This window comes from Podarcis liolepis (genome assembly GCF_965112155.1).
Source record: "Podarcis liolepis genome assembly, chromosome: 9".
NCBI classification, from domain to species: Eukaryota; Metazoa; Chordata; class Lepidosauria; order Squamata; family Lacertidae; genus Podarcis; species Podarcis liolepis.
In genome coordinates this window covers 16342417-16364676 of record NC_139564.1, presented here as the reverse complement: position 1 = coordinate 16364676, position 22260 = coordinate 16342417, and the positions used below count along the sequence as shown (strand labels likewise).

General features: G+C 44.6%; 1 protein-coding gene and 2 long non-coding RNA genes across 4 annotated transcripts in view; 2 read left to right on the top strand and 1 right to left on the bottom strand.

Annotated features, from left to right (window-relative positions):
* LOC310686050 overlaps nt 1-22260 on the top strand; it is a 317292-nt gene that overhangs the window by 103189 nt on the left and 191843 nt on the right. The gene's annotated exons all lie outside the window — the stretch shown is intronic.
* Nucleotides 1-22260, top strand: part of FAM13A (family with sequence similarity 13 member A) — a 156126-nt gene that overhangs the window by 23963 nt on the left and 109903 nt on the right. For both annotated transcript variants that reach the window (XM_083458629.1, XM_083458628.1), the window contains 2 exons: nt 6864-7023; nt 12916-12996. In XM_083458629.1, the coding sequence (XP_083314755.1) occupies nt 6864-7023; nt 12916-12996 (241 nt within the window). The remainder of the gene's footprint in view (nt 1-6863; nt 7024-12915; nt 12997-22260) is intronic.
* Nucleotides 7334-14107, bottom strand: LOC310686066. The gene is made up of 3 exons (XR_014515698.1): nt 13626-14107; nt 7684-7751; nt 7334-7595 (listed from the first exon to the last, which is right to left on the bottom strand). It is a non-coding gene; the product is annotated as an uncharacterized lncRNA (long non-coding RNA).

The window sequence follows — 22260 nt, the reverse complement described above, 5'->3', positions numbered from 1 at the left end:
GTGATTCAGGGATTGGTAATGTGATATAAAACCCTTTCAGGCATAGGTTGCTCGTTCAACTTTGCACCAGGCTCTTTTCTACACTGGGAAAGAGCCCGTGTGATGAAGAGTGTTGAACTTTGACTAGGAAGAGCTGGATTCGAAACCCGCCCCAGCCACAAACCTGGGCGAGGAGGGTAAATGGAAGAAGAAACATTTGTGTCATCCTGAGGAGAGGTAAAGGTAAAGGGACCCCTGGCCATTAGGTCCAGTCGTGGCCGACTCTGGGGTTGTGGCGCTCATCTCGCTTTATTGGCCAAGGGAGCCAGCGTACAGCTTCCGGGTCATGTGGCCAGCAGGACTAAGCCGCTTCTGGCGAACCAGAGCAGTGCACGGAAACGCCGTTTACCTTCCCGCCGGAGTGGTACCTATTTATCTACTTGCACTTTGACGTGCTTTCGAACTGCTAGGTTGGCAGGAGCAGGGACAGAGCAACGGGAGCTCACCCCGTCGCGGGGATTCGAACCGCCAACCTTTTGATCGGCAAGTCCTAGGCTCTGTGGTTTAACCCACAACACCACCCACGTCCCTTCTTGCGTAAGAGCATAATGTAAAACCTTCTTCTTCTTTTTTAAGAATATTTTTTTATTAACCGACCAATCACATCAAATCAAACCAAATTACATAAATTCCAAATTACACAGCCGAATTTTAAATTTTTGTTGGGGGTACCCATATTTCAAGTTCCGAAGGGGATCCAATCAACTTCTTGCTTCTTGCTGCTGTTTTAATGTCCACAAATCTAACCTTATGATGTTCACAGTACTATCCAGTCTTTTCTTATTGTTTTTCCACATCTCTTGTTGTTATTTTCATATATTTTCCCTTTCTCTTTGTGACCTCTGATAGTCTCCACAAGCTGGTTAGAACTGTTTGTAATCCTGCGTGGATATTATTTTTTTTATCCAGTAGCCATATCCAGACGTTTTCCATATAACATCACTTCCATACATCAAAACAGTCTTAGCGTCATTAATCTTCACCAATCTGCCTCCTTTCTCAAAACCTCTGAGGAGATTCACCAGGAATGCAGTCTGACAAGTCCGTTCCTCCTCCTGGCTATAAATCCTTTGGCAAGATGGCGACTCCGAATTAATTGCTGTGCCATTCCAAAAGCTCTTATTGCTTCTCGATCTCCATAAAGCATACTTTTGGTTAAAGTTTATCTCCACACAGACCTTAATCATCCTGCTTGGGTCAGTTCAACCGACGATTCTAATGAGGAGGGGTTCTTGTAAATCACATAGAAGGAAAGTAAAAAAGGTCCGTCCCCCCATTCAGTCTCGTTGTCAACATACTCAGCCTTTGGTGTATCTTCATCGTAAAATATTCCTGTTTCTCCATCCCGTTGTCTTCTTTCGCAGAGGTCACTTAAATTAGCAGACTTCACTCCACTTCTTCACTTGAAATATGTGCATTTGCTTCTTTTGTAATTAATTATTCCAAATTGCTGCAGCTAGTTTGCGATCAGAGACAGCGTCCAGGAGAGCCGAGGTCCACACGGGGGCATTCTGCCTAGGGCCCTCACCCCCTTCTTTCGAATTAGGGGGTGATTTATGGGCACAGCAGGCAAGGGCAGTGTTCCCCATTTCCTTGGGGCAACAAGGGAGGCTACCTACTCCCATAACAGCCTCTTAATTACCCCGTGTGGGTTGGAGAGATGGTATTGTCGGCCATCTTCCAATGTGCCCCTAGTGGCCCCCCGAACCACCGACCTTCTGATTGGCAAGTGCTAGGCTCTGTGGTTTAACCCACAGCACCACCCGTGTCCCTTGCAGGAGGGTTAGGATAAAATAAAATGGATGGATTGTGGCATTGATTGAAAAGCCATTGGGAGCCAATGAGAGTTGATCTTGTTATTGGGTCACCTCTTACTTATGACCATGACCTAGTCAGAAGAAGGGGATTGGTTGAAGTAGCTAGTATAATCAAAGGACCAGCAGAGAGCCAATTACATCAGCCATGCTGAATGCCTCTTTAGCATTTTTCTGGGAAACAAGGGACAGTCATTGTAGCACAACCACAGGTTTGTAGATCAATGATAGAAGACACCTTGTTTTTATTGACATCGGGAATGAGGAACCTGTAGCCTTCTGATGTTAGGCTAGAACTCCCATCATCCCTGACTGTCACCCCTAATGGCTAGGTCTGAAGGAGTTGGGAGTCTGGCAACATGGAGGACTCCAGGTTCCCAACCCCTAATTTTGATGTGTTCAGGTATCTGTTTAACATAAGGTTAAAAATGCAGTGTTCTTTGTGCCAGTGTGACGCTTTTTCTGTCCTTGAGCGCAGCTCTTAGGTTTGCAAATATCTGTTGCCCTGACGATTTCCTGAAATGATGTCCCTTTTCAGTCACGCTCCTCCTGGCCTAGGTCACCTCGACACAAATAGAACAACGGCCAATCGACATTTTGTGTCCATTTTAAATGCAGAATGCAGATGTTGTTGGCCCAGCTGCCTTTCATCTGATGTGGAATAGCTTGACTGTTATCAGGAGTTCACAAAACAGCAATTTGTCCCTGACATTTGAAAGCCACAAAGAGGTTTGCTTCTTCCTTCCTCCACCTGCCCTCCCACATCTGAAATATAACCAAGAACAAGAGGCGGTTCTTTCAGAGCCTTTCATTTCTTGGGAAATTATGTGAACCGCTGAGCTAAGAATAAACTTCACAAGGGCATCATTGGTAACATTTATCATCAGTAATATTTATGCTGCCTATTTTTTTAGCAGAGTCCCCTCTGGTGAAGCTGAGGACCTTAGAGACTATTTGTTGCTAACTAGGCACAGCAGCATTTTCTGCCTGCACGCTTTTGCAAAGTGGTGGCTTACCCAACCGTACGCCTTGCCTAGAGTGTGAAAGAGTTTCATTAGCTAGCTGGCCATTGTGCAAGAGTTCACGCATAGTAGGGGAAAAGCTACCGGCTCCAGTGGTTGATAATGTAAAAGATGGAGAACAACTCTCAATGCAAACCTGAAACCTGTTTACACCCCACCTCATCCCGCTCCTGGATATTTTCAAACAGGCATTTAAAATTGTACAGCAGGTGTAAAGAACTCTCTGGGTTCCCAGAATTTGTTGGACTCTAACTCCCATCAGGCCCCACCAGCGTGGCCGATGGGATTTATAGTCTGTTAACATTTGAAGGGCCACAGATTCCCGTGGGCCTTGGCTTCTACTTGTGACAGAGAATCTGAGAATGTGATGTGGTCTTGGAAGAATATATTATGCTGTAATTTTTTATGCTGGATGACTAGTTTTAATAATACACAGTTGCTTTACTGAGAAGTTTTTCCCCCAATGTCACCTATTGTATTTTATTAATGGTATTTTGTGTGAAAGGCCTTGGGAAATAATTTTATTTCTGGAAGGTGGTAAAGACATTTATTAAATTATAAATTTCAGTAGGACCTACGTGGGAGTAAATATTTTTAATCTTATCCACCTAGCGAACTCTTCCACTTTTCTTTCACCCGCAAAGAACTGTTGCAGCCAAAGCAAGTGTACCTGTTTTCATCAGAAGTGATGTCAAAACACAAGAGGAGCCCTGCTGGATCAGACCGGAGGGGTATCTGGTCCACCATTTTGTTTTCTTGGTGCCCCATCAGATGCCTGCAGGAAACTTGTAAACAATAGCTATCTCCCACTTGTTAGAAGGAGATGCTTCAGTGAGTGAAAATAGTACAATGGAAAGTGCCTCCCCACACACTCCATTCAGCATTGGAGACACTGCTCCAAGTTCTTCCACCCTGTGAGGTCTGGCACATGTCTACTAGAAGCAGGGCCTTTTCAGTTGTGGTGCCAGCATTGTGAAATAGTTGTCATTGCTTAGGTAAACCCACCAGACACAGATACTTCAGGATAGGAGGAAAAACCTTGCTTTCTTTTATTTTTTAGAGAAGTGCTTAAAGTTGAGCTGATGTTGTTTCTATGGTTGGATTTTGATTCTCTTGTTCAATAGTTTCCTGGATTTGTTTAATTTGTTTTGCCGCTCCCTCCCACTTTTTTGTTTTTATTAATCTTGCTTGTCTTTACCGATGAGATATTGCTGGCTGGACAGACAAAGTATAACAGGATATAAAATTTGGAAATAAATAAGACTGCCAAATATTTAAAAGTTGGTGACACCCCCTGCCTTCTCCTTGTTTTTGAATCAAAGGGCCATGTAGGGCAGGTGCATTTTTCTACTTGAGCACCAACCAGAAGCAACTGCTCCTTATCTCAAAGAGGTGCAAATTATCACTGAAATAGAGCTAATTAGGGAAATTGCTGTTGTGACCAAGGAAATCCTCAGACTGTCAATTAAGCCTGTTGGAGATTAGGTTTCAGGTTAGTTCTGTTCACTAATAAGCTGAAAGGGATAAAGTATGCAGATAGCAAGAAACCTCTAAGTCATTGGAAGAGGATTGCTAGACAGAATCTGGTTGGAAAATGTAATTGAACAGATGGGCTGGGAATCAAAGGACCATGGAACCAATTCCATGCCCCCACCCCCAAGTGGGTTTGGACATTTTTTCAAGTGATGTTTGCTAACGAAGGAAGTTTGTAAAATCAGTTTTCAGCATGGCATCAGACAGGAGAGAAGGGAGTCAGGCTGGGCTAGTACCATTCTCCCATCCCCCATACACCTAAATTAGCTGATTAGTCTCTGACTCACTCCTGGTACTTCCTTAGATAGAACTCAAGGAAACTCAGTTTAATGCTGTAATCCTGTACACATTTACCTAGGAGTAACCCCAATTAAATTCTGTGGTGCTTACTTACTTGTGTAGGATGGTGCTCTGAATCTTTTCAACCCAATTCAGACATTGCACCAACCATAGTTGAGAATCCAAACCATGGCTGGGACATCCAAACACACAGGCAAACTATGTTTTAGTGCTGCTGATCTGTTTTCTTTTTCTGTCTTGCTCAGCAGTCTAGGTGAACAGCAGTTTTCTCTATGGTTTGTACATTCAGATATCACAGAAACCATAGTTAGCGTAATCCATTTTGCAGTCCTTCAGTCCATGGTTTCTGATTCAGCTTTGCCAGTCAGTCACAATCAATGGTTTGTCAAATCAGGTGTCATTTTTCTTAGCCATGGTTTGGTATAATGGACTGAATCGAGCTTCCAAAGTACTGGGTAAACGATAAGGAGAATAACAAGGCCATTATAAAAATCTAAAGAGAAGTCCAAGGTCATGTAATAGAAAAGGACGTTATGAAAATACAAATGAGTTCCAGAGGGGTTTTTTTTAAGCAACAGGAGCTGCAGGGAGTCAAAAACTACAAAAGGTTAATCATTTTTAAAATGGAGATTAAGAGATAGCAAGGGTTCTGGCAGCTGATCTTAGCTGGGAAAGCTCAGCTCTGCTTCTGCTGTGATCTAAAATGAGTTGAGAGATTTTTTTCTGTAGCATGGAACTAAGGTGGCCCTGTTTATTCAAATGTGTTGGTGGCGGCCTGGCATTTGTGGAGGCATTTATTGTAAACATTGCTGTACCACCGTCTCATCAGATCAGATTTCAGGGTGACGTACAACAGGTGTAGATGTTGAACGACTTATACCTGTAACAAATTAACAAGCATTATAAATGGCAGCAGATAAAATGGGTAAGTCCAGCTGGAAAAAATTGCTAAAAAATTGGTGAGGTCTGCAAATGTATGTAAATTCAGGCATCAATTCAAACCTCACCAAATCGTAAGGCTAGCATTCTGAAAACTCACCCCAAACCATGTGTTCAGCCAGCCATTTCTCAATCATGGTTTTTTCCAATTGGACATAACGACAAGCCGTAGTTCAGTTTCCCTGAACTACAGTTTGCCACAATGTCTGGATTTTGGTTCTGAGATCAGGAACAGCCCTTCAGCTCATTTCTCATCTCATTCCTTCACTTCATTCACAACAGAGGAAGAGGAAAAGTTGCTGTTTCAGGTTCAGAGCAGTGTCCTTCACTTCATAATTCAGCTGTCTCATTTGATATTTGTGAAGATGCCACTGAAGAGTAAATAGAAGGCTCAGCCATAGTGCATTTTTTATTAAAAGTGACAGGGATCAACTCCTCTCTAATTATAGCTCCACACTGATCCCTAAGTGACTTTTAAGTTATTCTATACTTTTGTTTCTTTACAAGCATTTTTTACTGTTCTGTTGGCACTCTTTCTACGTTACCAAAAGTACTTAGCCACTATATTACTGCTTTTTGGCTGGCAAACACAATACCCTTCGAGAACTGGCTTTTAGAAGGGTGGGAAATAATTGGCTCTCATGAGGACTGAGACGCTTATGCCTTGCCGAGCCATTTTAAAAATGCATTGCTGATTGAATCATCATTTCTGAAGCTTGGGGAATTGTAGCACAGCCCTAACAAGGCCTCCTCTGGGCTATCCTGTCCCATTTGGATCTGTTGCAATTCTTGGAGAATGATGACCAGTTAAGGTTGAGGCGAGGAAGGTTCCAGAAGACCATTGTGTAGGGCAGGGAGGAAGAGCCTGCAGGTATATAACCTGGAAAAGAGGAGTCAGAGAGGAGAGATGATAGCCATCTTGATAGGTTCAAGAAGTTACATCAGAACAACCCATATTGTGACGGTCTAGATTTTGCCAGACTACAGCTGGCATCGTCCCTGGCCATTTGCCATGCTGACTGGGGCTGGTGGAGGTTGTCGTTCAATAACCCCTGGATAGCCACAAGTTCACCACGACTGCCCCATGGCGATATTCTTCCTGGCAGCTTCTGTTCCCTGGTGCCCAATTTGGCTGGCATTCAGCTATCTCATTACAGGCCGTTTGGCACGTCACATTTATTTATAATGTCCCCAACCTTGTTTCGTGTTTTTGCAGCGTGTCTTCTGGATTTGAAGGGATGAAGGAGCAGGAAATCTGCAACAAAATCATGGCCCAGATGCTGGAGAACTACACCGCCTTGTTCGAATGGGAACACCCGAGAAAGGAGAACGAAAAGCGCCCATGTGAAGATCTAGCAAAAATTATACTAGTGAAAGTGAGTGCCTGTATTAAGATTGTTTTGCATCCCTCTCTCCTTTTTTTGGGGGGGGGGGTTTCAAGTAATTGCATATGGTATCAAAGTAGTATCTTGGCAGGTGACATGGTAAAGTTTGCAATGAGCTCTGTGGGAGTTTCTCTTTTGATGGGAGGCTGTTCATCCTCTCCCCACCTCCAACTTCCAGTTGGAGAGCCAGTGTAGTGTAGTGGTTAAGAGCAGTTGATTCGTAATCTGGTGAACCGGGTTCGCGTCCCCACTCCTCCACATGCAGCTGCTGGGTGACCTTGGGCTACTCACACTTCTCTGAAGTCTCTCAGCCCCACTCACCTCACAGAGTGTTTGTTGTGGGGGAGGAAGGGAAAGGAGAATGTTAGCCGCTTTGAGACTCCTTAGAGTAGTGATAAAGCGGGATATCAAATCCAAACAACAACTCCTCCTCCTCCTCCTCTTCTTCTTCTTCTTCTTCTTCTTCTTCTTCTTCTTCTTCTTCTTCCATGACTTTGGTCCAGGCTGCAGGTAACTTTCCTCCACTGTGGTTTGGATTCATCCAAATGTTGCCATGGGGGAGGCTATGGTCAACAGTGGAAGGGTTAGCAGTGGAGAGGAGGGCCTCAGCCCCATACCTGCTAGAGACATTTACCCACTCACATCACCCACCTCTTGGCTCCGCCTTCTTTTCTCCTTGCAAGGAGAAAATAATACCTGTCTCTGTATAGTTTTCCCCTCTGTGGGAAGAAAAGCAAACAGGGGTGAAATTCTGAGCAGGAAAGCAGCCTGGAGGTAAAAGATAGCAGTGTCCCATGGTAAGTTTTTTTTTCCATTAGGAAAAGGAATGTTGTGCTCAAAGTGTGACATGTGGTTTAGATTTCCCCACCCCCAGTTTCAATACTGTAGTTTTGATTTTAATATGCTTCGGTTGTCTGTTGAGAACACCAAAGTCAGAGTGTGTATAATGGATCCTGTTAAATTTTCATCATACCTCTTCTTTTCCAATCCTTCGAGACATACTGTTTAGACCTTTTGCTGCCAGCTGTCATTACATCCTGTAACGCAATGCCGTCCTTTGGCAGCAAGCCCCAGCCCCGTTAACCAGGAAAACCCGATAGGAGAAGATTACCGCTTCTGTGACCTTTGCCACCCCAGCTCACAACCCCTGGAACTCTGCGTCTCCTCCTTGAGCTTGCAAGACTCTCGAAGCCTTTCGCTTTAGGCATCTTAAGATTTTCATACAATGTTAAATTCCTTTTCTCCTTTAACACTCTCTAAATACTGGCTTAGGGACGTGGGTGGCACTGTGGTCTAAACCACAGAGCCTAGGGCTTGCTAATCGGAAGGTTGGTGGTTCGAATCCCCGCAACGGGGTAAGCTCCCGTTGTACGGTCTCAGCTCCTGCCCATGTAGCAGTTCAAAAGCACGTCAAAGTGCAAGTAGATAAATAGGTACTGCTCTGGCGGGAAGGTAAACGGCATTTCCATGCGCTGCTTTTATTTGCCAGAAGCGGCTTAGTCATGCTGGCCACATGACCTGGAAGTTGTACGCCGACTCCCTTGGCCAATAAAACGAGATGAGCGCCGCAACCGCAGAGTTGGCCACAAATGGACCTAATGGTCAGGGGTCCCTTTACCTTTTAAATACTGGCTTGGGTGTGGTGCTAATCCAGCAAAATGCTAATACTTACTGACTGCTTATTTCTGAACGAAACCCTGTAACATTCATACTGAGCTGAAAAGTTTTGAGAGAGATGGGGGACCTGTGGCCTTCTCCCCTGTCATCTATGACTGCTGGCCATGCTGGCTGGGGGAGAGGGGGGCTGGAGTCTCACAGGTGCCTCATCCCTGCATTTGGAGATGCTCCTCTAAGTGTAAGAGCTGCTCAGCAGTTGAACAGACTGCCGGGGGAGAGGGGATGCTGGCCTCTCCTCTGGAAGCATTTAAGCAGAGATTGGATGAACCTCTGCCAGGCAGGCCTACACTGCAAATTTGCACTGCTGTCAGGGACTGGCTGGATGAAGAGGAATGGTGGGAAGCACCAGCTGGGGAACAAACCCCAGAGGAGGAAGCCTCAGAGCCAGGCGATGGGTGGTGGGACACTGAGGAGAGGACAGAGGGAGAAGGGGCTTGATACTGAAGGGGCAACAGGGTTTAGTGAGCGGGAAGAGCTGGTGGCAAGGAGCAGTTCAGACTCAGAGGCTGATGCAGAAGAGGAGGAGTCAAGAGACTGCTGAAAAATTCCGGGAGTCTCCCTCTCCTGCTGCAACAAACTCCCCTAGCCCTATTCTCTGAAGAACGCACAACCAGAGGTACACAGGCGTAGTTTTGAGACTGCTTGAGCAACATCCAGAGGTGGAGTCTTAGAGCAGTGCAGAGGGAGGGGAAACCCTCAGGCCTGGCAACTCCTGTATAGTTGTGTCCCTATAGGGACGTGGGTGGCGCTGTGGTCTAAACCACTGAGCCTCTTGGGCTTGCCAATCAGAAGGTTGGCGGTTCAAATCCCCGAAACGGGGTGAGCTCCCGTTGCTCTGTCTCAGCTTCTGCCAACCTAGCAGTACGAGAGCATACCAGTGCAAGTAGATAAATAGGTACCGCTGTGGTGGGAAGGTAAACTGTGTTTCTGTGTGCTCTGGCACTCGTCACGGTGTCCTGTTGTGCCAGAAGTGGTTTAGTGATGCTGGCCACATTACCAGGAAAGTGGTCTGTGGACAAACGGCGGCTCCCTTGGTCTGAAAACGAGATGAGCGCCGCAACCCCATAGTCGTCTTTGACTGGACTTAACTGTCCAGGGGTCCTTTACCTTTTTTACCTATAGGGGCAAGGCCTGCTGGGAAGTGTTGCCGTTTCCTTGAACAAAGGGTTAACCACACCAACAAACTCTGCTTCTTGCGTGCTGACCTGCGTCTGGCTCCAGCCCTGACAACTGAGCAGGGAATTGAACTGCATGATCTCTGGGGTAACTTCCTTAACTCTGTGATCCTGTGATCCACTCTTTGTGTCAAGCACTTCTGCTGTTGCACTGTCAATGTAAAGTAATTATCCTCTGCTATACCAGAGTTCATGCCAGCAGTAAAGCCATAAATGCAGGCAGTATACTTGTAAGTAAAGCATGTGAAGGCACTGCCAACAAAATCTTAATTGTTTTCCTTAATTACTGTTTCCTCTCCAAAAGAACATTTTCTTCCCATAGGGCCTATATCTGTTTATACTTCATGGAGCAGATGGGTATTTTTACTACGGGATCAGTGGGGTGGAAATAAGATAAGACAACAAAACATTGTTAAATAAGGAGTGATGGGGAGAGCTGTCCAATCCCTTGCAGGTGAAAGTTTACCAACGTCTTCGTCCTTTACCTTTGATATCCTTGTTAGCTGCCAGGGAAGGGGCGGAATTGTCTGCCACATCTATTGTGCATGAGTCAACCAGAGTCATCACTTGGACATCTCTTTCAAAGGATGACGAATCTTTAAATAGCCCTTCCCACAACAAGTGCATAATATCTTTCTCTGTCTGTATAAGTCAACAGAGTTTACTTTGATACTCCTGCTCAGTTCTAACATCACTGCCCAAGCTGTGAAGTGGCTAAGACTCAACCATAGGTTAGAACTATACAGTGGAACCTTGGTTGTCAAACGTAATCTGTTCCGGAAGACCGTTTGACTTCTGAAATGTTCGACAACCGAGGTGCAATTGCCGGTCGGCAAAATCCGTTGGAAAAATGGAGAAATGTGCCTCAGAAGGCTTTCAACTTCCAAGGCACGTTCGAAAACAAGCATTCACTTCCGGGTTGTCAGTGTTCAAAAACCAAAACGCTCGACTTGCGAAGCATTCGACAACTGAGGTTCCACTGTAGCCTGAGCTTCTACATGTATAGAAAACAAACCTTGGTTTGGCTCTGCTTATGTGTTTTTTGTCTTTCAGTCCCTTGAGCTCTTAGCTTCATAACTTCACTCCCAGCAATGTGGCGCGACAGTCTATGGAAGATACCTCATAAACTAAAAGTAGAGCTCGAATGGCAGTTTTTTAAAAAAATGTAATGGCATGGTTTTATTTCCCATACAACTATTGAGGTACATGGTCACTCAGTGTCAACAGTATGTGCAAATATCTCACTCATTTAAGACTATATAGAAACCATAGTCTGAAAAATTATGGAGTTCACAGCTCGAGAATACTTTCATTTTTATAAATCTTTATTATTTGCAAAGGGAATCTTTGGATGAGGTAATTATCCCTTTGGACCTGCGCTGTATCTTTGCACTTTTGCCCTTCCATGGAATCATAGAATTGGAGAGTTGGAAGGGACATTGAGGGCCATCTAATCCAATACAGGATTCTCAACTAAGGCATCCATGACCGATGGCCATCCGACCTCTGCTTAAAAACCTCCAAGGAAGGGGAGTCCACCACTTCTCATGGGAGTCTGTTCAAGTGTCGAACAGCTCTTGCTGTCTGAAAGTTCTTCCTGATGTTTAGTCAGAATCTCCTTTCTTGTAACTTGAACCCATGGTTCAGGCCCTGGCCTCCAGAGCAGGAGAAAAAAGGCCTCCATCTGACAGATATTTGAAGATGGCTGTCATATCTCCTCTCCACCTCCCTCTTTTCCAGGCTAAACATACTCAACCATTCCTCATAAAGCTTGGTTTCTAGACCCTTGATCATCTTGGTCGCCCTCCTCAGCACACATTCCAGCTTGTCCACATCCTTCTTAAATTGTGGTGCCCAGAACTGGACACAGTACTCCAGGTGTGGTCTGAACCAAGGCAGAAAGTATAGAGCAATACGCCTTTTGATTTTTTTTTAGCCCCACCCCCCCCTTTCGTTACACTTGCACTTTTAGCAAATCCAGATTTGTTTATTTTTTTAAAAAATGATAACATAAAGGAGATGTAAACACTTAGATTCAAAACATGTGATACAAAACAAAGTTGTTTTTCAGATCGCATGAACAAAGCCATGCTTAGAAATAGCATGCTGTTCCTAATTTCACACTCCAACCCCCCGACACACACACCTTTTTTTTGTTTCCTCCCTTTTTTCTCTTTCCTTTTTTTAAAATTTCTTTTTATTGAATTTCACTTAAATAACCAAAAGAAAAAACAAAACAACAGTTACAGAAAAAAGAAAAGAAAAAAAGAAAAGAAAAAGATATCCATACATAACACAAAAATAGCATCAATTTCCGTTACAGTTCCTTGTCTTACTCCTTGAATCTTTATATCTTTAGATATTTAGATCTTTCCTCTACACACCTATTGACCTCCTTCCCTCCCGATTTCAGGCTTCTTGATAAAAATTCTTTCTTTTTTCTGCAGCTAAGAGTTGTTAATGGTTTGCGCATCATAAGATTTATATCAGACCTGCTGTAGTTTTTAAGTTTCTATAGTTTCCTTCAATATATACCATAAATTTATTCCAATCGCTAATAAACTTTGTATTTTTTTGGTTTCTAATTTTTTGCGTCATTTTTGCTAATTCAACATATTCAAATAATTTTGTTTGCCAATCTCTGACCGTTGGGGTATTTGGACTTTTCCAATTTTGTGCAATTAATATTCTAGCCGCTACTGTCGAATATTGGAATAGTGTTTTATCTTCATTTTTAATTTCATCCCCAATTATTCCTAATAGGAAGGCCTCTGGTCTTTTAGGGAAAGTGTATTTAAATATATTTTTTTTAACTCGTTATAAATCAGATCCCAAAATTTCTTCATTTCCTCGCAAGTCCACCACATATGGTAGAAATTGCCTTCTTTAATTTTACACTTCCAGCAGGCCTCATTTCCTGTTTTGTACATTTTTCCTAATTTTGCTGGTGTGATGTACCACCTGTACATCATCTTTTCTAAATTTTCTCACACCTTTTTTTTTGTTAACTGTGTGTAATGTCTCATTCTAGGAGGCTGGCTGCAAGCAGACACCGTCACTCATTCGGACAAGTGTGGACAGAGAACTGCCAAAGCTGAGTCCAAGGCACAAGGTACAGAAAAATTGGTGGGTTCGCCATCATACTTTCCTATTGCTGCATTTGCTTTGAACTGCATTTCTTCTTTTCGCTTGTTTCCATCTTTCAGGATTGGGAGCTGTGCTTTTGAACTAATTCCAAGGGGATTGGGGCCGCTGGGACTAGCGGCACTAGCCCTATTGAGGTTTTTGTGTTTTATACAGTGGTACCTCGGGTTAAGAACTTAATTTGTTCTGGAGGTCCATTCTTAACCTGAAACTGTTCTTAACCTGAGCTACCACTTTAGCTAATGGGGCCTCCTGCTGCTGCCACTGCGCTGCCACCGCACAATTTCTGTTCTCATCCTAAAGCAAAGTTCTTAACCCGAGGTACTATTTCTGGGTTAGCGGAGTCTGTAACCTGAAGTGTCTGTAACCTGAAGTGTCTGTAACCCGAGGTACCACTGTACTGAGTTGGACCAGTGGTCCATTTCGCCCAGAATTGTCCTCTCTGACTGGCAGCATCTCTCCAGAATTTCGGATAGTGGTATTTCCCAGCCCTACCTGGAGATGCTGGGGATCAAACCTGTGACCTTCTGCATGCAAAGCAGGTGCCCTGCCACTAAGCTACAGCCCTCTGTTGTGTCAAGAAGGAGAATGGGGTACCTTTGATGGCCCTGCCCCGTCTCTCACGTTCCCAGCTGCCCAGCCTTCCATGTGTTGGGACTAGACATCTTCACTGGGAAGGATGCTAAATTGTGTGGAGGGTAGAACAGCCTCCTTGCAGCAGAATTCCAATCAGAGCTTATGGAAGATGTTGGGGCAGGGCTGATTGGACCACGATGGAGGGGGTTCGGCCAATGAGCATAGCCCTATTCTCTCCCCTCATAGGATTGAGAACCTCTGGAATGTCAGCAGTGTTAGAAACTCAGACATATAAGCCGGGCGCCAAATGACTCCTTAAACCAGGGTTACAGTCACCAAAACAGAATGCCTTGTTGCCATTTTGGGGCCAGATGGCTCGGAAGTCATGTTTTGGTTCCTGAAATTCATTCTGATTGTGCAGATAAAATACAGCGGATAGAATTCCACAGGGTGTGTTGCTGTTGTGTGAAAACAGTCAAAATCCATGGATCCCCAGGCATGCACCTCCAAATGGTGGAAACGTCAGGTGCCATCCTGACACCCTGGGCAATCTCACTTATTCGCAAGTGGTTGATAGGTAAAGGTAAAGGGACCCCTGACCATTAGGTCCAGTTGTGACCGACTGTGAGGTTGCGGCACTCATCTCACTTTATTGGCCGAGGGAGCCGGCATACAGCTTCCGGGTCATGTGGCCAGCATGACGAAGCCGCTTCTGGCGAACCAGAGCAGCGCACGGAAACGCCGTTTACCTTCCCGATGGAGCGGTACCCATTTATCTACTTGCACTTTGACGTGCTTTTGAACTGCTAGGTTGGTAGGAGCAGGGACCGAGCAACGGGAGCTCACTCCGTCGCGGGGATTCGAACCGCCGACCTTCCGATCGGCAAGTCCTAGGCTCTGTGGTTTAACCCACAGTGCCACCCGTGTCTCATTATAATTCATCTTACTTTGCACTAATTGCTGTTTTGCATAATTTAATTTGGGGAGGCTGCCAGGAGCTGCGAAGGATTCTTGATGCCCGACACCCAAACACTAGGACTGCTTATTCACCTCTGGCTTTTCAAATCTTAGTAGGCATTGCCCACAACACTTTAAAGTGTGTCTTGGATATCACAAGGACTAGGAGGATCTTTCGTTTTTAAAAAATGAAAACTGAGAAGATGATGAACCTGAAATTTGCAGGCGTTTCTTCTGCATGCGCAACTTTTAAAGGCATTAGGCATTTCCAGACTGTCACTATTTTCAGATGAGATCGCAACAAATTCAGGCAGCGTCATGAAAGCTGATTTGGAGCTCATGCGCATCAGAACTGCTTCCCCCCAAAAATCAGACTTTTGCTGCAATATGGACCATGATGGGGAAATGCAGTGTGGAATATTATTTGCTGGACACATTCAGTCATGTGGCCTCCCATCTGCAGGCTGGCTGTGGTCCAGCTCAGACACGTTTTTCCCACCTCCATGTGATGCTTAATCATATGTCAATTTTCCTCTGATGTTTCGCAGTGGAAGATTAACTGGGTGGAAGGACGTCTTAGCCATTTCCCTGCAGTGGTTTTCCTGCAAAAATAAAAAGAAAAAAAGCCTTCCAGTTGTTCCCCATATTATGGGGGGAAAGATAGGGTGTAGAGGAAAAACAGAAAATTCAAGCTGCAACAAGCACCCTTTCCCCAGAGGAAAGGTGTTAAAATCCCCCTCTCCCCCATACTTCAGGCTTCTGTTGTGACCTTTGTGGCTGTGTATTGTAAAAGCATAAAATACGCGGGGGAAATGTGTGTGAGGCAAAGCGTCACGTGGAGTTCATCTCTGAGACATAAGCCAGAGCCCTAAATTTAAATGCAGGCTTAAGGCGTGTTTTGTTTGAAGGGGGAGTTTGCTCAGAATATCTGGCACAAGTGACGCTTGATCAGCTGTGCAAATTTTGGACACTTAGGGCACAGAAGCTCACAGGCAGCCTGAACCCCTCAACTTCTCTGCAAATTCTGCAGAGCTTTTGAAAGTAAACATTTTTTGATATGTTGGGTTGCCAGATATGTCTCCCTCCCAACCTCACCAACTGGTTTAAAATGTGGACTGTTGTTCAGCAGAGAGTTATTGTTGCTTTTTGAGAGTCTTGTTTGTGGTGTCCTTGCCCTCCACAAGCAAATGTTCTCCAAGAGAGCTTTGCTTTCTTCCATAACTGGGGCGTGCTCTAATTAAGGATTGCTTTTCAGTCAGTAGATAAATCAGGCACTTATTTTGGAAGAACCAGATAAACAACGAAGGTTCCTTAGATATGACCCCAGCTGTACTCCACACTTGGCCTGTTCCAGCACGTATGCCCAGCTCTTTGGCAAATTGACAGGAGATATTTAGCCATTCCCCTGCCATATATCAATGTTTGTTTTGGATATTGGTTCAGTTTTGACACTGGTGCCTTAACACCCCACCCACTGCAGTGTACCCAGAGCTCAAGTACTCGCAAGTTATGTACTCATAAAGCTGTATTTATGCTATCTTTGGTGCCTGTTCCCAGGGGCACTTGATACCTCGACATGCGAATGTATAAGGGCGTGCGTGCTAAAATAGGGATCTGTTGCATATAGATCTTTGGACCTGGTGAACTTGAATATTAAAGCAAGCTAGGCTTCTACCGTCCCAGACTGAAGAGAGCGTCTGCCTCTAATGTTTGCATTGACGGCTCGAGAGCTGATCCGGGAAAGTGAGCCAGCCTTGAAATATTGTTGATGCACCCTTTGCAGACTGGGGATTGACAGGTTCGCCGTGTGCTTGTAGCAGTGATGTTTTAACCATTTGTTAAATTGGCCAGCAGCCCAGTTTGCAGCTGCAGGAGAACCACGATGGCTGTGCCGTCTCGCTTCTCATTGGGTATGTTGTCTGGTTCTTTCCTTCATTCCACATCAGTGTTCAATGCCTTTCCTTATGCATCTTGGCATAATTTTGCATAAGTAAAAGGTAAAGGGACCCGTGACCATTAGGTCCAGTCATGCCCGACTCTGGGGTTGCGGCGCTCATCTTGCTTTATTGGCCGAGGGAGCCGGCGTACAGCTTCCGGGTCATGTGGCCAGCATGACTAAGCCGCTTCTGGCGAACCAGAGCAGCGCACGGAAATGCCGTTTACCTTCCCGCTGGAGCAGTACCTATTTATCTACTTGCACTTTGACATGCTTTCGAACTGCTAGGTTGGCAGGGGCAGGGACCAATCAACGGGATCTCACCCCGTCGTGGGGATTCGAACCACCGACCTTCTGATCAGCAAGTCCTAGGCTCTGTGGTTTAACCCACAGCGCCACCCGCGTCCCTTCTTGCATAAGAACATAATATAAAAACAGCCCTTCTGGATCAGGCCAAAGGCCCACCTAGTCCAGCATCCTGTTCTCGCAGACACCAACTGGATGGCTATGGGGAGCCCGAAAGCAAGACACGAGCGCGGCAGCACTCTTCCCCACGTGTGATTCTCAGCAACTGCTATACAGTGGTACCTTGATTCTCAAACTTAATCCGTTCCGGAAGTCCGTTCCGAAACCAAAGCATTCCAAAACCAAGGCGCGCTTTCCCATTAAAAGTAATGCAAAATGGATTAATCCATTCCAGACTTTTGAAAACAACCCCTAAAACAGCAATTTAACATGAATTTTATTATCTAACGAGACCATTGATCCATAAAACGAAAGCAATAATCAAGGTAAAGGTACCCCTGACCAACAGGTCCAGTCGTGACCGACTCTGGGGTTGCGCGCTCATCTCGCTCAAGAGGCCGGGAGCCGGTGCTTGTCCGAAGACAGCTTCCGGGTCACGTGGCCAGCGTGACTAAGCCGCAGCTGGTGAGCCAGCACCAGAGCAGCACACGGAAACGCCGTTTACCTTCCCGCTGGAGAGCGGTCCCTATTTATCTACTCGCACTTTGAGGTGCTTTCGAACTGCTAGGTGGGCAGGAGCTGGGACTGAGGAATAATCAATGTACCATACTATAAAATAAAATAAGACAGTATTGTAGATGATAAAAATAAAAATTACATTTTTTTTCCTTACCTGCACTGATGATAGTCATTGTTTCGATGGGGGGCTTTTCCTCAATCAATCAATCAGTAGCTGAACTGGGTTCCACACAGTCACAAAAACAAATTAACCCCAAAAGCCTCAAAAACAAAAGCGCTAAATACAGTGGTACCTTGGTTCTCAAACTTATTTTGTTCCGAAATGTTTGAAAACCAAGGCACAGCTTCTGATTGGTGCAGGTGCCCCAGAAACAATAGCCGACAACCGCATTGGACGTTTGGCTTCCGAAAAACGTTCAAAAACCGGAACACTTACTTCCAGGTTTTCGGAGTTTGAGAACCAAGGTGTTGAGTACCAAGGTGTTTGAGAACCAAGGTACCACTGTATTGCCTCTGACAGGGGAAGTAGGAAGAAGGCACCATGACTAATAGGTGTTGACAGCCTTGTCCTCCACAAATCGGTCCGTAATTCCCTTTTTAAGCCATGTGACTAATTGCCCATCACACCATCATGTGATGGCGATTCTCATAATGTGAAAAAGTACATTCTATTGCATGTCTTGAACCTCCCAACATTCATTGGATGGCCCCATCCACTTTTTATGAAGATCCCATGGCTAATTCTCCCCTGGTCTCCTTGCTGGCCAAAATAGGACTAATTTAGCCATCTAGCCCTGGTGATCATCTAATGTTTATTGGATGGTTTTTTCCCACTAAATTGATTTTTGAATTCTGAATTTATGGTTATTCACGTTTTGTACTGTATTTTATGCTGTATTTGTTGCATCAATTAAGTGTTTTAAATTTGTTGTTAACCGCCCTGAGCACGGTTTTCTGAACCAGGAAAGAATTTATTATTGTTATTATTATTATTATTTTATTATATTATGCCTGGCTAGGACAAGCAACGTGGTGCCCTCCAGATATTATTGGACTCCATCTTCCATCTTCCCTGGCCTGCAGGTCCAATGATCTAGGATGTTGGGAGTTGAAGTCCAACAATATCTGGAGGGTACCACTTCGGCTGCCCCTGGTTTTACATATAAACCAAGTTTACATTTTGTTTCGTAATCTGACCAAAAATCCTGGAAGGTTGACCTTCTTGACCAAGTTCATTCAGCAACACCCATTTCTCTACACAAGCTACGTGCCAGTTTAATTCTGCGGATTAATGCCATTATCAGGAAACCGTTTTTAGAATGCTGGAAGGAGTGACAAAGTCCCATTTCTCCACTTGTATATTCCAGTCATCTGAGTTGAGCAAGAGACTTAACATTTCCCAGTACATGAAACCTGAGTCAACTCAGGTCTGATTGTCAGATATAGAAACAATCCGCTGGTTATTCATCACTTCCCCCATCCTTGTGTGTAACTCTGGAACTCAAGCAGCTTTTATGGTGCCGTATAGAAGAACCGGGCGAAATGTGGGAATGCACAGAGACTTACCATGCGCAAAGGAGGTCCCAGAGTGGAAAGGAACCAGAGCCCTCTGTTGAGACCTCACGAATTGTTGTGGATAGGAGAAGATTGGCAAAAGTTATTAGAAGCCTCAGGCTTTTCCACCCTTCCACCAGACCTTTCAGGAAAAGGTTTTTTCATATATCCTGTTTCCTTGGAAACATCAGGACCAGTGGCTGCTTTTATATATATATTTTTTTAAATGTGGGGAGATAAATCTGCCCTTTGTACATGTTTCCCTTCAGTTGTTTCAGCAAATTAAGTGTATTTTATATTCCCAAGAGCTGAGTAAAATTCACTATTTAGTTCTGGTTTTTTCGTAGAAGGCAGATGACCCCTGTCTCAAAGTGCTTTTTGGACCTTTTGGCAACCTTGTGTAATGAAAGGAAGTGTCATTGGAGAAAAATGGCTAAATTGACCCATCTTTATGCTACCCACCTCGTGCCCAGTAGCAGCTCTGGGATTTAGCGGGGAGTTTGCAGGATGGGGTGGAGAGCACAATAAAACATTGCATTCACCTGGAAGAGGTGCACCATAAATTTAATGTACATGACTTCACCCAAAGAATCCTGGGAAACTGGTTTATTAAGGGCGCTGGGAATTTGTAGATCTGTGAGATCTACAAATCTTTGGGGAACGCAATGTGCTTTAAATGTTTGACATGTATGCAGTCGAAGAGGTGTGACTCTGGCTTTCTTGCATGCAACATAAGATTGTGGTCTTATAAGGGCAGTTAGCCCTTTGTTCATTTGCAACCCTGGTGCATAGCCAAGCTTTCTGCCTTAGAGATTTCACAGCATTGGCAAAAAACAGCTCGCCACACCCAATACATACACACAAACACACACCAGCTAGCCATTCTTTAGTTTATCTAAATAGTCCGTTTCCTCTTTCAGTGAGAATGTTTACTTCTTTCTTTGGGCAATCTGTAGAAGGCAATTCGCCCATTTATTGGGTCATGCTGAAGGAAGTGAAGGGAGACTGTCAGTGGTAGAAAAGTTTTTCTTTTGTTTGCTTAGCTGCTCACATGGGCAGAACTATGAAGAGGATTTTTAGCAGGGCAAAAGGTAGTTGACCTTTTCCCCCAGATCTTGGCCTTGACCTTGAACCTTCCAGCTTCCTCTGTTTGACTCTTTTTGGAGGCAACGCGGAAGCTTTTGGTGGAACACTGAAAATACCCCACAAGGCACTTAGAGCATTTGATTGGAAGCCTCAAAAAGCCTCGGTCCCTTTGGGAGTGAAAGGAAGGCCAGTTGCCTTTCCCCTACGGAACTCTACTGTGAAAGTTCATTGTGACAACAGACTCGTTGCATGTCTAAGAACAACAAATGCACACTGAGTTGTGTTTTAGTTTATGATGCAACGTGAGCATATGTCAATTCTACTTGCCATAATGCCGTAACACAGTATAAAAATAAATGTTTAGTGGACTTATGTGCCAAGTTTTGATGCACTGCATGAACTGTAAGGAGTTTGTCCTCGCTGACCATTCTTAGAGCTGTTAAAAACATCAAACTAGAGTTCAATCGTTCCTTTGATGGATGAGTTGAAACGCATTTTGATCAACCCAATATGCTACCTGCAATTTAATTAGGCAGCAGATCTTTGAAAGGAGTACAACTTCAGATGGAAAGCACCAAAAATAGGCATTGTATCTTATGTAAGACCGAACAAGAAATGTCTCTTCTAAGGGGGTCTCCAGATTGTCACTGCTTTGTGCTTGCCAGAACGTTAGGTTTGCAGAATTAAAGTGGACCAAATTGGACTTTTTATGGTTTGGGGAAATGCATTGCAAAGTGTGGGATGAATAAACGGAAAGATGTATAAACATCTTTCAAGGATGGATGCTCATTATCATATGACCAACCTGTAAACTATCCCAAGGAAACGCTCAGTAAAGACAGGATATAATCTAGCCTCAGCGTAAGCTTTGTGCAAACAAATAAGCACTCTATTCTGCCTTGGTCAGACCACACCTGGACTACTGTGTCCAGTTCTGGGTACCACAGTTTTAGAAGGATGTGAACATGAGCAGAGGAAAAGGAACAAGATGATCCGGGGTCTGGGAACCAAGCCTTATGAGGAACGGTTGAAGGAGCTGGGAACATTTAGCCTTGAAAAAAGGACACTGAGAGGAGAGATATGATAGCCATCTTCAAATATCTCAAGGGCCGTTACATGGAAGAGGAAACAAGCTTGTTTTCTGCTGCTCCAGAGAGTAGGACTCAAACCAGTGACTTCAAGTTACAAACAAGGAGATTCTGACTAAACATCAGGAAGAACTTTTTGACAGTCAGAGCTTTTCAACAGTGGAAGAGTCTCCCTCTGGAGGTTGTAGACTCTCTTTCCTTGGAGGTTTTTAAGCAGAGGTTGGATGGCCATCGGTCATGGATGCTTTAGTTAAGATTCATGCGTTGCAGGGGCTTGGACTTGATGACCCCCAGGGTCCTTTCCAACGCTATGATTCTATGATGACTACTCAATAAATGCTCTGGGAGGGTGAGGAACCTCTGGCCCTCCGTTGTTAGCAGATTGCAGTTTCCATTCTTCCCATTGATTGTGGCCAATAGTCAGTAATGAGTAGTAGTCTAGAGAAGAAGAGGAGGAGGAGGAGTTTGGATTTGATATCCCGCTTTATCACTAGCCTACGGAGTCTCAAAGCAGCCAACATTCTCCTTTCCCTTCCACAACAAACACTCTGTGAGGTGAGTGGGGCAGAGAAGTGTGACTAGCCCAAGGTCACCCAGCAGCTGCATGTGGAGGAGCGGAGACGCGAACTCGGTTCACCAGATTACGACACTACCACTCTTAACCACTACACCACATTGGCTCACCAAGTTCCCTACACAAAGCTAGGATCAGGGGAAAACCAAACCTTAGCGTCAGTTAATGGTTATCTGTAGTGAGTAAAACTGCAAGCCTGGGTCTGTGGATTACAGTCAACCAAACACGGCTTGGCTCTGGGTGTTAAGGCAGCAGCAGGAGTTGGAAACAGCTGAGCTGCCACAATTTTCTAACTGCACCAGCATGCTTGATCACTTATACTAAGCCTAATTTGGTTTAGTGTCGGCCAATGAACTGACCAAGATTTATTTAACTGGCACACAGTCCTAGTTAAGTCATTTCTTGGATATGAGAATTCTCCTATTACAGGCATTTCCCTTCTTTTTAGGGCACTTTCAAAAGGGCAGCCTCATTTGG